Raw genomic sequence first — 17,673 nt, forward strand, 5'->3', positions numbered from 1 at the left:
CTATTTTTTTAAATATTTCCTTTTCTTCTTAAATTTAGGGTTATAAAAGGTTGCATTAAGTGTGTCTTATTAACTAATATAGCTGATACTCTCTTGTAACTAGAGTGCATTTTGACATGATACTAGTAATTGGCACTTAAATGGTGCTTTTGCTATTCCAATATGTATTTATTTCTTATTGTTTTATTAATAAGTCTTTCTTTTAACAGGTGCCTAAATCTGAATATTTGAAGTCTCTGGAACTGTTCATTATTAAATTTATGCAAATAACATTTGTGTTTAGTATTTTAATGGTTTTATTATTTCTAAAACATTGTACAGAACAGAAAAAAATATTCCACGCTCATTTCTGACGATTTCTGGTGAATTTTATGTTTCTAAATTAACAATTTTGTCGGAATATCTTAACAAAAATATCTAGTTCTTAGTTGTATATAATTTTATTTTAGAGATCAATAAATATATCAGTCTACACAAGCAAAGTGAATAATCATGGAGCATTTACAGCATTAAAATGTTATTTCAATTACAGTGTAGTTTCCTAGAACAGCGTATCTACTTATCTGGTATTTAGATTTTCTATAAAGCAATTTGTTCTTACATGTTCACAATCTATTTCAAGGTATAGAACTTGATACTTTCATAGCTAATTTGCCACTGCAAACAAGTAGTAGAAGAATTTTACAGTGTTCTGCTACAGTAATCCACCACAGAGACTGGATTTCCATTTGGCCCCAAAGGATCCTTCCTAGTGCTTTTCCATTTGTGCACTGAAATGAGCTACTGGGCTATCTCACAGCCAAAGGAGACTGCACCAACAAAGCCACTTTAAATAAGCCTATAATTAAAACTGCTTTGCTTACTTTAAAGGAGGCAATCCATAGCCCAAGGAAGTCAATAGCGAACTCCCATTTAGTGTGCAGCTTCACACCAGCAGATCAATCTAACCCATAATCAATAAAAGGCTTGCTAGTTATGACATGCTCTTTACATTTATCTTAAATCTTATATACATACATACACAACTGGAAGAACTTCTTAATAAAAAGTATTTATCTATTTTACAGTCTCATTGCTTGAAAAAATAATTATATATATTTAAATTTCCAAATCAATAATTTCCAAAACAATAATTAGCAACTCGTAAAGCAGAAATTTCTCAGCAAAGTTTGGTGGAAACCGGCTTAATTTTTTTTTTGGTTTTTAGAAATCTCCCCAAACGCAATCGTTCAGGATATTAATACGTCAGGTATCAAAAATGTATCAGCAGCATTAACAAGACTGTTACAATGTTCTGTAACAGATTCTTAATGCAGTACTTGAGTACTTGATGGCATTCTCGGGTGCAAACACTTTGGGAAGATATACAGTATAGAAAAAATTCCACCTGGAAGCAGCTTTAACTGATACATCGGAGTCATAATTGAAGTAATAATAAATGATTAAGCAGGCGTGAGAAGATGGCATATGGCTTTTACATTTTAAAAAATCCATTTTTCAAATTTTCCTAGAAACAAATATAAAATCAACGGCAACTTTAAAAAAAAATAAGTTGCAAATAACTGGAGGTCATTTAAAATAACTGATTAAATCACAATCAATATAAGGCTCAACAAAGAATGCTAGCTGAGGCACTGACTCAGAAAATTTGAAACAAAAATCTTAATGGAGGAAATAGGTAGGGAGCCCTAAGAAGGCATTTCCTTGCTATCCTATTTTTTCACTCTGTCCTGGTGGTTTATGCTATATATAAGTGGCACAATATTTCTCCTTTCTGTCTTGCTTTATTTTGTTAGATGATTTCTCTGAGGACAAGAACTCCGTCTATCATTCAATTGCATTACAAGAAATATACACACGTTTTGGTTTCCCTCTCATTGTGACCCACAAATATTGAACAGACCAACAATTTCTGCAACACTTCTAAACATAAATTGTCACTGTATTGGTTCCACATAGTTTGCTGGATATAGACCAACTTGTCCGCTATCCAGACGTCCTTTGCACCAGCCTTGTTCATCTTCATCTTCTATTTTAGTTAGTTCTTCCCCTGGGAACAGAGTCATTTGAAAAACTATAAAAATCACTAGGAGTATGTAAAGGAAAGGTCCCCTGTGCAAGCACCAGTCATTTCCGACTCTGGGGTGACATTGCTTTCACAACGTTTTTCACGGCAGACTTTTTACAGGCTGGTTTGCCATTGCCTTTTTCAGTCTTTTACACTTTCCCCCCAGCAAGCTGGGTACTCATTTTACCGACCTCGGAAGGATGGAAGGCTGAGTCAACCTTGGGCCGGCTATCTGAATCCAGCTTCCTCCGGAATTGAACTCAGGTCGTGAGTAGAGAGTTCAGACCACAGCACTGCAGTACTGCTGCTTTACCAATCTGAGCCATGGGGCCGCAATGGATCAATTTAAGTCTTCCCACGGCAATTCTAATATTCCCTTCTTAGCACCAATCAGAAGGTTAGAACTAGGGATGGGCACGAATTGGAGGAAATGGTGGTTCATTTCATTTCATTTCATTTCACAATTTGTTTGATTTCTGACCCAGTTTGTGGTTCAGGAGGTGTAATATTCACCAGAAGTCTCTTCTGCCAGGCTTTTAAGAAATCCAGCAGGTGTCTTTTGAAAGTCATCACTTTCCCCAGCATTTCACCATTATGGTGTTTATGACATGCTGTTAGTCATCAGCTGCGTGCTGTTGGGTGGCTTTTGCTGCCTATGTCTGTAAGATTGTTTATTGTGCTGCTCCTGATTTTGTAATGCTTATTTTACGGTATTATTTCTATTTGATTTTACTGTTGTAAGCTGCCCTGAGCCCGTTTGCGGGATAGGGCAGGACACAAATCCAAAAATAAAATTCAATTCATCTACAGAGGTGTTTTATTCACATAAACTTCCCACAATTCAGAGAGGTTGACTGAAATGAGAATACAGTGGTCTAGCAATTCAAAACAGAAGCTTTGACGGCTAACATTTTATCTTACTGATTTTTTGCCAGAGATAAAGGCAAGGAAAGTTCTCTAACTTTTCAAAATCCCATGCTTTTCTTTTTATTAAGAATCTTGGTCCATCACATGCTAGAAATCCTTTTATCCTAAGAAAAGAGGCATAATTCCTTACACATTCTTTCATAGATCCAGGCGGGCAGCCGTGTTGGCCTGAAGCAATAGAACAAAGTTGGGAGCCCAGTAGCACCTTTAAGACCAACCAAGTTTTATGGAGAATGTAAGCTTTCGTGTGCTAAAAGCAAGCTTCATCAAACTTTGTTCGTCTCAAAGGTGCTACTGGACTCCGACTTTGTTACGTTTTAGAAGAAGAAGAAGATGATATTGGATTTATATCCCGCTCTCCACTCCGTAGAGTCTCAGAGCGGCTCACAATCTCCTTTCCCTTCCTCCCCCACAACAGACACCCTGTGAGGTAGATGAAGATATTGGATTTATATCCCGCCCTCCACTCCGAAGAGTCTCAGAGCGGCTCACAATCTCCTTTACCTTCCTCCCCCACAACAGACACCCTGTGAGGTAGATGAAGATATTGGATTTATATCCCGCCCTCCACTCAGAAGAGTCTCAGAGTGGCTCACAATCTCCTTTACCTTCCTCCCCCACAGCAGACACCCTGTGAGGTAGATGAAGATATTGGATTTATATCCCGCCCTCCACTCCGAAGAGTCTCAGAGCAGCTCACAATCTCCTTACCTTCCTCCCCCACAACAGACACCCTGTGAGGTGGGTGGGGCTGAGAGGGCTCTCACAGCAGTTGCCCTTTCAAGGACAACCTCTGCCAGAGCTATGGCTGACCCAAGGCCATTCCAGCAGGTGCAAGTGGAGGAGTGGGGAATCAAACCCGGTTCTCCCAGATAAGAGTCCACACACTTAACCACTACACCAAACTGGCTCTCCAAAGAAGAGAAGAGAGAGTTAGGAGAAGAGAGAGTTGATAGTGACAGATGCTTACCAATCTTAAAGCTGAGCTCATCGTGTTCTTGACCCTCATAATCATACAGGGCTCGAACTCGCACCTCCATGGCAGGTGAGGCCTCCTCCTCCTCATCAAAGGGATTTGTTTCTCCTTGTGCATCACTGGAGGAAAATGGATTGCCGGTCTCTTCATCAGACCACTCTGTGGGATAACTTTGGTTTCTCTCAGAGCTGCTAACACTAAACACACACAAAAAATAATCGTTTAGACTGTCTCAAAAAGCCATCTGAGTAACCTTGCCAACACCACACCACCAGGGCCGCCTACTTACTAAGTGTTGCAACTTTGACATTTCTGACATCTAGAACAACGGCTAACTTTGTGTGTAAATGCATTTAGAGACAGATAGACACGATATTAGCAACACAACATGGAACACCACAATAAAACTATATTTATTTGAGGGAAGATGTTAGGAAGAGAGAGAGAGAGCTTCAGCAAAGGACATATCCAATGAAAATGAATAAGATCAAAGCTTCTGTAGTAGTTGCACAGCGCACTGCCATAGTTAGCTGTTGTGGAACCAGCAAGGGGAAAAAACAATCAGAAAACGGTAGATACAGTATCGTATTAGTCAGGTTTGCAAGAGTTACATAACCTCTCCACAATGACTTCACGTACTGCGCAACATGATGCCTTGGTAGAAACCCGGAAGGGGAAACCTTGGACAGAAGTGTAAGTATGAAAAAGAATTTGAGAACAGTCTTTCACCAACTTTTTGATTTTATTGTCCTCCTTTTCACTGACAGTACTTCCAGTATCCTCTTCGTCTTCAAAGGGATTGTAACTTGACTGTACTGCCTGCACTGTGTTACCCGGGACACTAAGGTTGCTATTTGGGAGAGAAAAAGCATTAAGGTGACCCTATCATTTCACGGTCCTAGTACACACATACTGCACAGTATGTCCCATCCATTAAGGGCCTCCTAGCTGCAATGCTTGTCTTGTCTTAAAGCAGACGGGGAAGATGATGTCTAAAAATGCAGCAGCGCCCTTTTAGTAATTACAAAATCGACAGTTTACAAGCTCTTTTCAAAAAGAGTAGAATTTACAAATGCTCTGAAGACCAGTTTATGAAAGCAACTTAGTGATCTGATAGTCAAGCTGTGTTTATCTCTTTTAACCTAATCCTCTAGAGTGGTTGTTTATATACCGAGTATGCTAGAGAGATACTAAAATTCACCTCTCTGCAAATTTCACCTCTCATAAGTCTACTTTCTCACTGTTTATTTTTTCATAGAAATACTGATAACAAAACATTATGCATTACAATAAAGCTCTATGGAACTTTAACTGGACATGGGGAGCTCTATGTTCCATGTCCTCATGTGCAATGATTGCCTATAATTCCTGGAGAATACTCCCTGACTCATGGAATGGAGTGCTGTAATCAGCAAGCAAGCTGCACACCCCTAAGTCGCTCAGGACATCATTCCCTTACTAGTGTAGGACAGGACAGATCTTGCTCCTTTCAGGTTGTGCTCCAAAACAGACAACAGCAGATACTATCAGATACATGGCAGGATAATGGCTGTACCTTAACGAACCACAAGAATCAGTAGCCAAGTGTATTTTCATTTAAGATATTTTGCTTTAGTTATGAGCAATCTCAACATTCATGAGAATAACCTGACTTTAAATAGCAAACAGCAAACTCCATACCTGATGACTTCTAGCACATTGTCCTGATACGGATTTCTGATTCACTTCTTAAGTTGGATCCTTTCTTGTGGGGGCAAAGGGCAGCCAGAACTATTCACACACACACACACAGCAAAGCATTTCATGTGAACTGGTTCTTAATATTCCCTAAGTGAAAGGTAACTTAAGGACATGTAGCTTCTCCGTGACACCCAGCTTAGCACGGTTCACAAGTGCTTGTGAGGAGCAAAAGCTGGTTGGGTTGCAACAGGTTAAAATCATAACAAGCGCCCCAAATACAGATCTATATGCTGTAACGTTTTGGATGCTTAGGGTTTGTAGAATCTTTCATGCTCAAGTGCCGTGTTCTACTGGAGAAAGTTTTCCTTCCAGACGTTTCGTTCTCAGCTGCGGAGAACATCCTCAGTGGCGTTGCAGCCGGAGCAAGCGCTCTGACCTTGGCTGCTGTGCATTGAGGATGTTCTCCGCAGCCGAGAACGAAACGTCTGGAAGGAAAACTTTCTCCAGTAGAACACGGCACTTGAGCCCGAAAGATTCTACAAACCCTAATGATGTTACCAGCTGTGAAAACCTGAAAAGTTTTGGATACTGTATGTAATTCACTGTTTATATTTTCCTTAGACTATTACAGCAGCCATACACCAGCTTGGTATAATGGTTAGTATGCTGGACGAGGAAATGCAGTTTCAAACCCCTGCTCTGCAATGGAAAGGGCCACTGCATGGAAAGGGCCACAGTACAAATGAGGTCCTAGGTTCATTTCCTGCCATCTTCAAAGCAACGGCTCTGCAGCTGCAAGTCTGGAAAAAAAATCTCCGCAAGGCAGCCTGAAATATGTATGTCAGAGTAGACAGCACTGTCCTAGGCTGGTATAAATCAGCATCAAGCCATTTTCTTATCTGTCTCTATCTTCAACACCATCATTAATTCCACCACTTATTTGTTGCAAACTAGTTCTTTTTGGCAGATTGTAACTTATGCTGAAGCCCGGGGCTCATTTTGTAGCAGGAGCTCCTTTGCATGGCCACACACCCCTGATGTAGCCAATCCTCCAAGAGCTTACAGTAGGCCCTGTACTAAGAGCCCTGTAAACTCTTGGAGGATTGGCTAATATGCAAAGGAGCTCCTGCTACAAAAGGAGCCCTGAAACCTAACTCAAAATATGCTGCTGAGTCCATTTTTTTATGAATCTTAAATGGTGGACAAAGTAGTTTCACCCACAGAAGCCAGACTACAACATTCATCTTTACATATAGTGTGGTGTCAATGTTTTCTCACAACCACATTCCCGTCCATCAACCCAGAAAAAGAGCTGGGGCAAGCCTCTGATCCTCACACTTCCCAAATCACCTTTAAATAAATGAATAAATACACACATTCACCTTGGGAGATTAAAGGCCGTTAAGACTCCTTTACAGGGTTGGGAGACATTTTGCACCCAAATAATAGCTGGGTCTCTAAGATCAGTCATGACCTCATGGAGAATGTCTTGGGAATTAGTGTGGGCAAGTAAGACCCTTTGTGGACAACTGTGGGAAGAGAGTGTCCTGATATGGCCTATATCTGTTTTCAGATCCTGTATTTTTCCAATACCTCATCTTCCAGTCAGCACCTTGAAAGACCATATCAGACTTGCCAACCTGCTGTTTTTGTTGTCCTGGTCTCCTGTCTGGTTAATGCCAGTCAGGGTCACTCCATCTGCAGCCCTTTTCTTCTCTCTTCTACTGAGAGTACGGTTCAGGTCAGCTGACCATTCCTACGCAAAAGGAGAAATAAAGATTCAAGCAGCTATCTTAAATCTGATGTTGAGCACACCCAACAGAAATGAACAAGATTTTAACCACTTTATCTTTGTTCTCCTGATTTCTGCACACTGTCTCCCCACCGCCGTGATTAAAAGATGGTAAATCTACTTCACCTTGAATGCAAGCTGTTACGTTCATGTAGTTTGCGTATAAGGGGAAACTATAAATAGCGAGGCTATATATTAATTTTTAAAGCTTCCTGAAGTTTAAAATCAGCTTCCAGTTCAAATATTCAACCTCACAGGTGCTGCTGTTTCCGTACAGCATTTTTAAAACTGATCACTTCAAAGTTTTCAAGTTGTAAAAAAAAAAATTTAGATCGAAAACCCCGGAAACTATTATATTAAATAATGCCTTTTAAAAACAGCGTTGAAAGCGTGAGGCCCCATTCTAAAACAGAGCTTTTCTTCCAAGCTATTCCTCAGCATCAAGTTAGATACAAATTCATCTAAAAAGAATTTTTATATATGGAGATAGATATATCTCTCGGCTTGGCTTCGCGAACGAAGATTTAAGAAGGGTGCAATAGTCCACGTCTGCTGCAGGCTCACTGGTGGCTGACAAGACCAATACGGGACAGGCAGGTCCGGCCACAGTGGCTGCAGGGAAAAGTCTGATTTAGGGTTGGTGCTGTAGCAGTGCGATTCTTCCTCAATCTCCTTTTGTCCTCAAGACCAGCTATGCGTGCGTTCTCAAAGGAAGAGACAGCCTGGTGGATGGTGTGCCTCCATGCTTTGCGATCTGAGGCTAGGTCAGACCACTGGTGATGGTTGATGCGACAGGTGCCAAGGGATTTATATATATAATATATATAATATATTTTATATATTATTTATATTTGCTATATTTTATTTGCTATATATACAGTAAATACAATATAGTGTGTATATATATATATATACATATATATACACACACAGTATGTCACAGAAGTGAGCACACCCCCTCACATTTTGTAAATATTTAAGTATATCTTTTCATGTGACAACACTGAAGAAATGACACTTGGCTACAATGTAAAGTAGTGAGTCTGCAGCTTGTATAACAGTGTAAATGTGCTGTCCCCTCAACATTACACAACACACAGCCATTAATGTCTAAACTGCTGGCAACAAAAGTGAGTACTCCCCTAAGTGATAATGTCCAAATGGGGCACAAAGTGTCAATATTTAAGGGTGTACTCACTTTTGTTGCCAGCAGTTTAGACATTAATGGCTGTGTGTTGCATAATTTTGAAGGGACAGCACATTTACACTGTTATACAAGCTGTAGACTCACTACTTTACATTGTAGCCAAGTGTCATTTCTTCAGTGTTGTCACATGAAAAGATATACTTAAATATTTACAAAATGTGAGGGGGTGTACTCACTTCTCTGACATACTGTGTGTGTGTATACATACACACACACACACACACACACATATATATATATAATTTTTCTATTTCAGATGTAACAAATTTCTCTCTTAAGAACAGTTTGGCTTAAATGTAACAAATTCAGTTTATTTGTGTGTGTGGGGGGGATTATTTTCCCTATTACCTAGTGAGGGATCACCAGTTAGTGGGGTAGGGAGATGATTCCTGTTTGTGGGATTCCTACAAGTATCCAGCTGGCTACTGTGTGAACAGAATGCTGGTACAGTTGGGCGTGTAGAATGATCCAGCAAGGCTTTTCTTATGTTCTTACAATTTTATCCATCAATGCTGTCAACAGCTTTCCTCAAAGCACTTCTATCCTTCATCCAGGTGAGCTGCTGAAGGAACAGCTGCATCAGTACGCACCAGGCTGGAGGGAGCTGCTCACGCCAATGGAGGCAGCATAACTGGCTGCTGAGAAACAAAGCAGGTGGGAGGAAAGCAGGGTGGTGTCAATCTCTCCTGTGCCCCATGCCCCCCTCCCCCCCCCAGCAGCAGGAAGAAGGCAGGAGAATGAAGCCTGTGAAGGTGAAGATTTTGCATTCCTGCTCTGAGGTTTAAAATCCTAGGGAAGGCACAGTCCCAATGACGAGTGCATTCATAACAAATCCCTGTGGCCATCTTGTATTCCCTCTTAAAAGCACGCTTCTGTACTGCTTTTTCAAAGAGAAGAGGAGGGCTGTTTTTCTTACTGACAAAAGTCAGAGTTGCCTGATTAATAATAATGAAAAATTTGGATTTAAAAATCAGCGATTTCAATCAGAGTTGGATCCATCTGCCTTGCTCAGTGATTACTGCCCAAGAACCATTAGGTTAACATTCAGAAAACAAGAATATCTGACATCACCGTTCAGACACTATTCCACAGGAATAAACTTCCCTTGTGATTCATGAAATACTCCCTCCAGTGCCGTCAAAAGCCATGCACACATGCATTCCTTAATACGTTCACAAAGTCATGCACACATATGTTTCCATGGTAAAAGCTTGAATTGCCTAGGAGCATTCCTTAACACCAAGATTATACAGAATTCACATCTCAGATCATACCAAGACTAGCCACTAAAAAGCAGGCTGCAAACAAATTATACAAGCAGCACAAGCTTGGAAAGTTTTAATGGCCATTTATAAAGCCTGAACAGTATGACGAATTTTAAATATAGCAGTCTGAAACTTACTTCATCCTGGTTGCATGCAAAGCAAATAAGATATTTTGTTATGAAAGTCAGAATTTATAATATTTACGGTCTCTGTATTTCAGAATCCAGTGCTTAATCGTGATGAAATGCAGAATTGATAATGTGTGCCACTGAAACTTCTAAACCCTTTTAAAACCTCATTCCACAAACAGAATGTTTTATTCGTCTGAATTGAGAAAGTTTCAAAATGAAGCTGCTAAGAAGCATGTCTGCTTAGAACTGAACTGTTACATTACTGAATTCAGTCCGGCAGAACGTTCCATGGAAGCTGTACTTCCTGAGTCCTGCCCAGTTCTGTTCTGTTTTCACAGTTCTGATTTATTGCATAGGGCCAATGGCTGTTACAAACAATAAAAACAGTTATCAAAGATTTCAGGTTTTCACGGCTGGTAACATCAGTAGGGTTTGTAGAATCTTTCGGGCTCAAGTGCCGTATTCTACTGGAGAAAGTTTTTCTTCCAGACGTTTCGTTCTCGGCTACGGAATGCCACTGAGGATGTTCTCCGTAGCTGAGAACGAAACGTCTGGAAGAAAAACTTTCTCCAGTAGAACACGGCACTTGAGCCCGAAAGATTCTACAAACCCTAATAAAAATAGTGTATGATACAATGAAGCACTGGATCAAAAAAACAGTAACAATTACATTTTGGAGCATGTTTCATAAAAAATGTAACGTCTCCTGTAAACGCCTGTTGACTACTAATCGGAATTCTTAACTGGCCCATACTAACTCCAACTTGGCTCAAATTTACTTTGCTGATAAGGTAAACAAGAGCAACCTTGTAAGATGCTTCTGACTCGACATTTGCAAGTAAAAATATGACTTTTTCTGTTATGGCGCTATAGGCCTAAATTGACCAGGATTGTACCTAGAAATTTCTTTCTTGGAGTTGAATAAAGTGGACAGGCCAACAATGACACAGGTCTTCAGGGTTTGGGCCTCCATTAGGCTTCCCAACACCCCCCCCCCCGCCCTGGCAGGGGACCCCTGAATTTGCAGCCCTCCCCCCCCTTTAGAAAGCATGGGGGGGAGGGAAATGTCTACTGGGCACTCTATTATTCCCTATGGAGAACGATTCCCATAGGGAATAATAGGGAATTGATCCGTGGGTATTGGGGGCTCGGGGGGGGGGCTATTTTTTGAGGTAGATGCACCAAATTTTTAGTATAGCATCTCGTGCCTCTCCCCAAAATACCCCCCAAGTTTCAAAATGATTGGACCAGGGGGTCCAATTCTATGAGCCCCAAAAGATGGTGCCCCATACTTAATTATTTCCTATGCAAGAAAGCCATTTAAAAAGGTGTGCTGTCCCTTTAAATGTGATGGCCAGAACTCCCTTGAAGTTCAATTATGCTTGTCACATCCTTGTTCCTGGCTCCACCCCCAATGTCTCCTGGCTCCGCCCCCAAAGTCCTCAGATTTTTCTTTAATTGGACTTGGCAACCCTAGCCTCCATACATGCAGAGGCACTGAGTGACTGGTGTTTGGATGTGATGTCCTTCAAGCATAGCTGTTTGCATTGTCTGAAAATGAATGGATGTGAATGCTGCACATAATTTAAAGAAGGAGATCTTGGATAGGTATTATGCCCTGTGATAATCCAACTTAATTGATTTGAAACTGATCTGCCAGGTAGATCATCTAAATGACAGGAGGTGGCTGGGTGCCAGAGGTTGCATCAGCCCAGAGCACAGTCAGCATGACTCAGCAGGAAGCTGATTGGTTACCTGATGTATAAATGTACAAAGACACTTTACTGTGTGTGGGTTATGGAAATTAGAGCGCAGCAGAGCATTCTGTCGGATTGGAGAGTGAGAGGTGTAAATAAATTGTATATAGTGGTTTTAACACTACTGTGTGCAACCTTCATTCTTTGCGTCACTAAAGACCACCCTCTTATGCTCGGGTGTATCAACAGGGTTATGGGCCCAGCACGCTTCCGCTGCGCCTGTAAGCTCTGAGAGAGGTGGTGAAGAAAGGACGCTGAGGTGCTCCCGAGGCTGCCTTGGAGGTGAGACCAGCAGTGGCTGAACGTTGGAGGCTGAGCAGGATGGCTACAGCAGCAGCTACTTTGCTGGTGGATAAACTAACTACCACCAACTACAATACCTGGTTGTTGAGGCTAGAGCATTTCCTGAAGAGAGAGGGGCTATGGGACTGTGTGTCAGCTCCTCCCGCTGATCCCACGCCGGCAGAGGTCGTTCAGGACCAAAAGGCTCTAGCCGCTATCATCCTGAGTGTCTCAGACGACCAGCTGGTGCACGTCCGTGGGCACCAGACAGCAAAGGAGGCTTGGGAAGCTCTCAAGGCCGTATATGTCCAGAAATCAGCAGGCTCGCTGATATCTCTAACTTGGAGGCTCTACAGGAAACGAATGCTGGCCAGGGAGGCGGTGAGGGACCACCTCGATGGTATGTGTGTTTCCAGGAGCTAGAGGCGAGAGGGAAAGCTGTGGCTGATGAAGGTAAGGTCTATCTAATATTAAGCTCTCTGGACGAGAGATTCGACATGCTGGTGATAGCCTTTGAGGGCCAAGATGCAGACAGGCTGACTTTGCCCTATGTGACCGGGAAACTCTTGGCTGAGGAGCAAAGGCAACTGGAAAGTAGAAAGGAGCAGGCTGACCGCAAGGGAAAGCCGAAGCCTGTGGGAGACGTTTCCAGCTGGCAGGCAAAGCAGGAGGAGAGAGCTTTGCAAGTGAGAAAGAAGCGGTGTTATCTCTGCAATCAATTTGGACATCTGCGGAGGAGTTGTCCTCAACAGCAGCAGAGAAGGAGCCGGCAGCAGTCTTCAAGGACACAGCAGGCAACTCTGGTGCGAACTGGCTCAGGGCTACAGCGTGTGCCATGGATTGTTGACTCTGGGGCAACGCAGATGTTTTGCTGCAAGCAAGACCAGTTGCAGGACAGCAGACTGGCTAGTCAAAAAACTGTAAGCTTGGCTGATGGCCGGGAGGCTGACATGCTTTGCCAAGGCACGGTCCATTTTCCTGGACTTAATTATACCTTTAGCAATGTGCTGTGTGTGCCAGATCTGCAGACTAGTTTGTTAAGCGTCTCCGTCCTGGCAGCAGCTGGTTTTACAGTGTCTTTTGATGCCAAGGGCTGTGAGATACTGAAAAAAAGGTAAATTGCTGGCTAAGGGTGTGTTAAAGGCTAATGTGTACGAGCTTGAGCAGACGGTGGGGAAGGCACAGGCAGTGTGGAATAAACAACCTCACAGCAGGTGCATTCACCGTTTGCATAGAAGACTTGGTCACGCTAGCTATAATACCATAAATAAAACACTGGAGATATTGCAAGGGGAGAAAGTAGACAAATGCAATGTGTTTTTGGATTGTAATATCTGTAAAGAAGCTAAATCAAAAGCATTCCCAGTGTCTAAGAAGAGTGACCGAGTGTCAGTAAGACCGCTCCAATTAGTCCACGCAGATGTTGTGGGGCCGTATGCACCCCGTGTTTCAAAAAATATATGGTGCCCATTATCTGTACTTCCTGAATTTGGGGGATAAAACCTCAAGGCCTTGAATGGAGCAGAAAAAGAACAGAGTGCTTTGGGTCATTTGCTACAAGCCAGCTCCCCCTACCTGCCCCCCCCCCATCAAGCACATCAGCCACTAACACAGCCTCCCCTGTGACACCTAACCATGTGGCCATACAGAGTGCAAGCCCTCCCCACTGCTTGGAAATGGAAACCAAGGTCTCTCTTCCCATAGAACTGATCCCAGCTTTCTTTTGCATCCTTGGTGCAGGAGATGCTTCAGAAGAGTCCAAAAAAGATCACTTCTGCATCTGTAGGGCTGTCCATTCAGAAACAGGTTCCTCTGTCATAGGTCGGAACCTTTCAACATTTTGTGGCTGGCCCTGCTCCTCTGGCAACTTGGTAGCGGCACCCACCGGATCTCTTTCAAAATTGGACAAGGAACCACAGGTTCAAGCAAAGTTAAGGACTCCTGAATGTAATGCCAGCAAGAGTTATATATAAACCAACTGAAACATTAAAAGGGTATGGAAACTACTTTCAATAACCCAAATTAATAATTCACTGGTTAAGGGCTGTTTAACATTCCTTCAAGGATGGCAAGGAGGAAAACTGCTACTGAGAGTTGTATTGTGCTCTTCTTCTGGGTCTAGTGATACAAAGAGGCATCTTCTCTCAATCTACGGACAGTATGCATATTTTCCCTCTTTCCACAGGCACCAAACACAGAAATTGCAGCTTACTACCATTAGTGTGACGCACAAAACTGCCTTCAGGAAAAACCAAAAGTGCTACAAAGCAAGTTAAACCCTTACTTCAAACTGAGGCCAGTTCATTGACATGCCTGGACCATGACTGGCCCTGAACCACCTCAGGTCTTCAACAGCATCAGCTCCTTTGATGTTCTGCTCCAGTTCATGATAAATATTTTTGTAGCTGTAAATAACACATATTGATTTAGAATTTGTCACAGATCTAGTAGCAAGAGCACTGACAGTATTACAGAGTATATGACAGAAGTAAAGGAAATTCTAGATGAAAAGCTGAAGCGGGGTGTATTGTATTTTCTAATTAGATGGAAACATTTTTCTGTAGCACACGATGAGTGGGTCGAAAGCTCAAATGTGAAAGCACCGGAATTAATTAAAAGATTATATGCCAAATATCCTTCAAAACCACGAAGAAGGGCTTGGGGGGGCAGTATGTCAAGCATGCATATTTCTGTGCGCCATAATAGACCTTAAGACAGAGAGCAGGACATTTCCCCCACCCCTTTCTTCTTTTACAACCTAGGGCAAGTAATAAATTCATCTGGCGCAAGGATGTTTAAGTTAGCCTTGATGTGAACGGTGCGAGGAGCCTCCCCCCAGATTCACACAGCCAGGTCTTATCTGCTCTCAGAGAAAGCGTGAGAAAGGGAGATGTTTGTAATAGCCTGCATTCCTAAGTAGTAGAAGAGATATTAAGTAGTAACCTTTGAACCTGTGACTCAAATGGCATCTCTATGTTACTCTTTGAAGCTATCCTATAAAATACCTGTGTGTGTCTATGTACGTCATTACTTCCATGGAATCTGTCCTTGATAAAGCTATGGAGTTTCTGCAATAAAGCAACTTTTGATTGAATAACAAAAGAAATATCGATGCTTGACAGTAACAATTTCACTTTTCCTGCCCTCTCAATAGACCAGCCATGTCCTTGCTCTTTTTCTTACTCTGAACATAAGAAAAGAACCCTTTTTTTGTTTGTTTTTAGCATCTTTGGCCAGCCTAAGCTCATACTGAGCTTTAGCGTTCCTAACTTTTTCTCTACAAGCACTGGTGATTTGTTTATATTCATCCTTGGTTATAACGCCCTCCTTCCGATTCCTAAAGGAGTCTTTTTTATTTCTCAAGTCTTTAGAGAGCTCTTTATGGAGCCACCTCAGCTTCTTTAGGCTTTTTCCATTTTTTTGTTCTCACAGGAATTGTCTGTGATTACGTTTTCAGTATTTCACTTTTAGGAAATTCCCACCCCTCTTGAACCCCCTTTTCCTAAGTGTTTCTGACCATGGGATTTTACCCAGTATAGTTCTAAGTTTGTTGAAGTTTGCCTTTCTGAAGTCCAACCTACAATTCTGACTATGTATAGCTTTCCCCTTCCCTAAGACTGTAAATTCGAAAATCACATGGTCACTACTGCCCAGGGTGCCCACTATTTCCACTTCTTCAATCAATTCTTCCTTGTTAGTGAGACTCAAGTCCAAGATAGCAAATCCCCTTGTTTCGTTCTTCACGTTCTGAAAAAGGAAGTTGTCAGCAAGGCAAGTCAGGAATCTATTTGACCTTTCAGTTTTAGCAGAGTTGGACTTCCAACAGATGTCCGGGTAATTAATTGAAATCTCCCATGATCACTGTGTCCCTTCTCTTGGAGAACTTTGCAATTTGTTGTAGGAGTATCTCATCCAAGTCCTCTGCCTGGCTTGGTGGTCTACAGCATACCACCACCATAATATCACTGTTATTTCTTACTCCTTTTATTTTTTCCCAGAGACTCTCAACTGAGCTGCCATGCTCAGATTCACAGATTTCCTCACAAGTATATACCTCCTTCACATATACTGCTACGCCTCCACCCTTTCTCATTTGTCCCTTTTAAATAAGTTGTACCCCTGAATCCTAATATTCCAGTTATGAGTGTCATCCCACCAAGTTTCAATAAGGCTTATTATGTCATAGTCTCCTTCTTGTATTAGGACTTCCAGTTCCTCCTGTTTGTTTCCCATACTCTGTGCATTAGTGTAGAGACATCAGAGTCGATGTTTTATGCATCCTGAGGGTTCAGTTTCCATACATACCTGCAAGTTAACACTACCTAGTGTATGTGCCACTCTTTGTAAAGCTTTAGTGTTCTTATCGCCAGTTTCTGGCATCAAATGAGGCTCTGAATTATTGTCTTGCTCCCCCATACAATTTAGTTTAAAGCCCTCCTTATTAGGTTAGCAAGACTGTTACCGAACACCATTTTTCCTACCATCATAAGGTGCAAACCATCTCCTGATAGAAGACCGCCATCTTGAAAGCGTAAGCCATGGTCCAGAAATCTGAATCAGAAAGCTCACCCTTCTTATTACCTATACTTTGGGCATTAGTATATAGGTACTTGTAGCCTCATACCATTGACTTTGTTTGACCTGTCTTCCCCAGATGGGTCCCTGGTGATTGTTCTTCTACATTATGATCCCCACGTTTATTGTCACCTTCCCCTTGTGGCATCAGTTTAAAGCTCTCCTGATGAGGTTCTCCAGGTTCTTTTCAAAGATTTTCTTCCCCCATCTTGAGAGGTGAAAGCCATCATGTGCTAGTGGGCCTTCTTTAAGAAGGTTTATCCCATGATCCCAGAATCCAAAGCGCTCCCTCCAGCACCACCATCATAGCCAATGATTCACTTCAAGTATGGTCTGATCCCATTGCTTTCCTCTTCCTTTGACAGGAAGGATAGATGAGAAGACCACCTGCGCCCCCCCTCTCCGTGCTTTCAACTGCCTTCCAAGAGCTTCATAGTCCTCCTTAATTGTCTCGATTGTATTCCTGGTCATGTTGTTTGTCCCTAAATGGACCATTAGAAACAGGTATTGATCAGTAGGTCTGATCAGCTTCGGCAGTTGATGTATAATATCTTGAATCCTAGCCCCCCAGAGAAGAGGATCAGGCCTGGTCATATGACGTTCCATACCCCTGAGCAGAGAGTCCCTGATGACCACCACTTTTCATTTCCTTCCACTTCCTCATTGTCCCATGCCTTCTTCACTCCTTGTGATTCCTGTTCCACCCTTGACTCCATCACCATCTCAAGTGCCTCAAATGTATTCTTGAGCTCTAGGGGACCTGAGCATCCGTCTTTGTCGATGTTTTTGGATTTGTACCACAGAACTGAGTGGAGATTCAAAAGGTAGATCAATTTTTCCTTCTTCTGTTTGAGTGTTTTTATCATGCCTCTGCTGAACCTCCAGGCCCTTGTCAATGAATTGCTCTCCTGCCTTGATTTCCTGAAGTGTGGTGATCCTCTCCTCCGGGCTCTGAATCTTCTCCTCCAACAGCCTGACTAGATTACACTTCTACCAAGTGCAGTCCATCCTTT

The 17,673-nt window shown here is 42.2% G+C and overlaps 1 protein-coding gene across 2 annotated transcripts in view; it reads right to left on the minus strand.

The window, feature by feature from the left end:
* Positions 1-424: 424 nt before the first annotated feature.
* Positions 425-17,673, minus strand: part of PACSIN2 (protein kinase C and casein kinase substrate in neurons 2) — a 127,699-nt gene continuing 110,450 nt past the window's right edge. The window contains exons 7-11 of one of the 2 annotated variants that reach the window (XM_060258503.1): positions 14,370-14,490; positions 7,292-7,407; positions 4,705-4,821; positions 3,966-4,168; positions 425-2,050 (exon numbers count right to left, since the gene is read on the minus strand). In XM_060258503.1, the coding sequence (XP_060114486.1) occupies positions 1,938-2,050; positions 3,966-4,168; positions 4,705-4,821; positions 7,292-7,407; positions 14,370-14,490 (670 nt within the window). In that variant the 3' untranslated portion in view covers positions 425-1,937. The remainder of the gene's footprint in view (positions 2,051-3,965; positions 4,169-4,704; positions 4,822-7,291; positions 7,408-14,369; positions 14,491-17,673) is intronic. The other variant, XM_060258504.1, reaches the window with a different exon arrangement.

Source organism: Heteronotia binoei, chromosome 17 (genome assembly GCF_032191835.1).
Source record: "Heteronotia binoei isolate CCM8104 ecotype False Entrance Well chromosome 17, APGP_CSIRO_Hbin_v1, whole genome shotgun sequence".
Classification (NCBI taxonomy): Eukaryota; Metazoa; Chordata; class Lepidosauria; order Squamata; family Gekkonidae; genus Heteronotia; species Heteronotia binoei.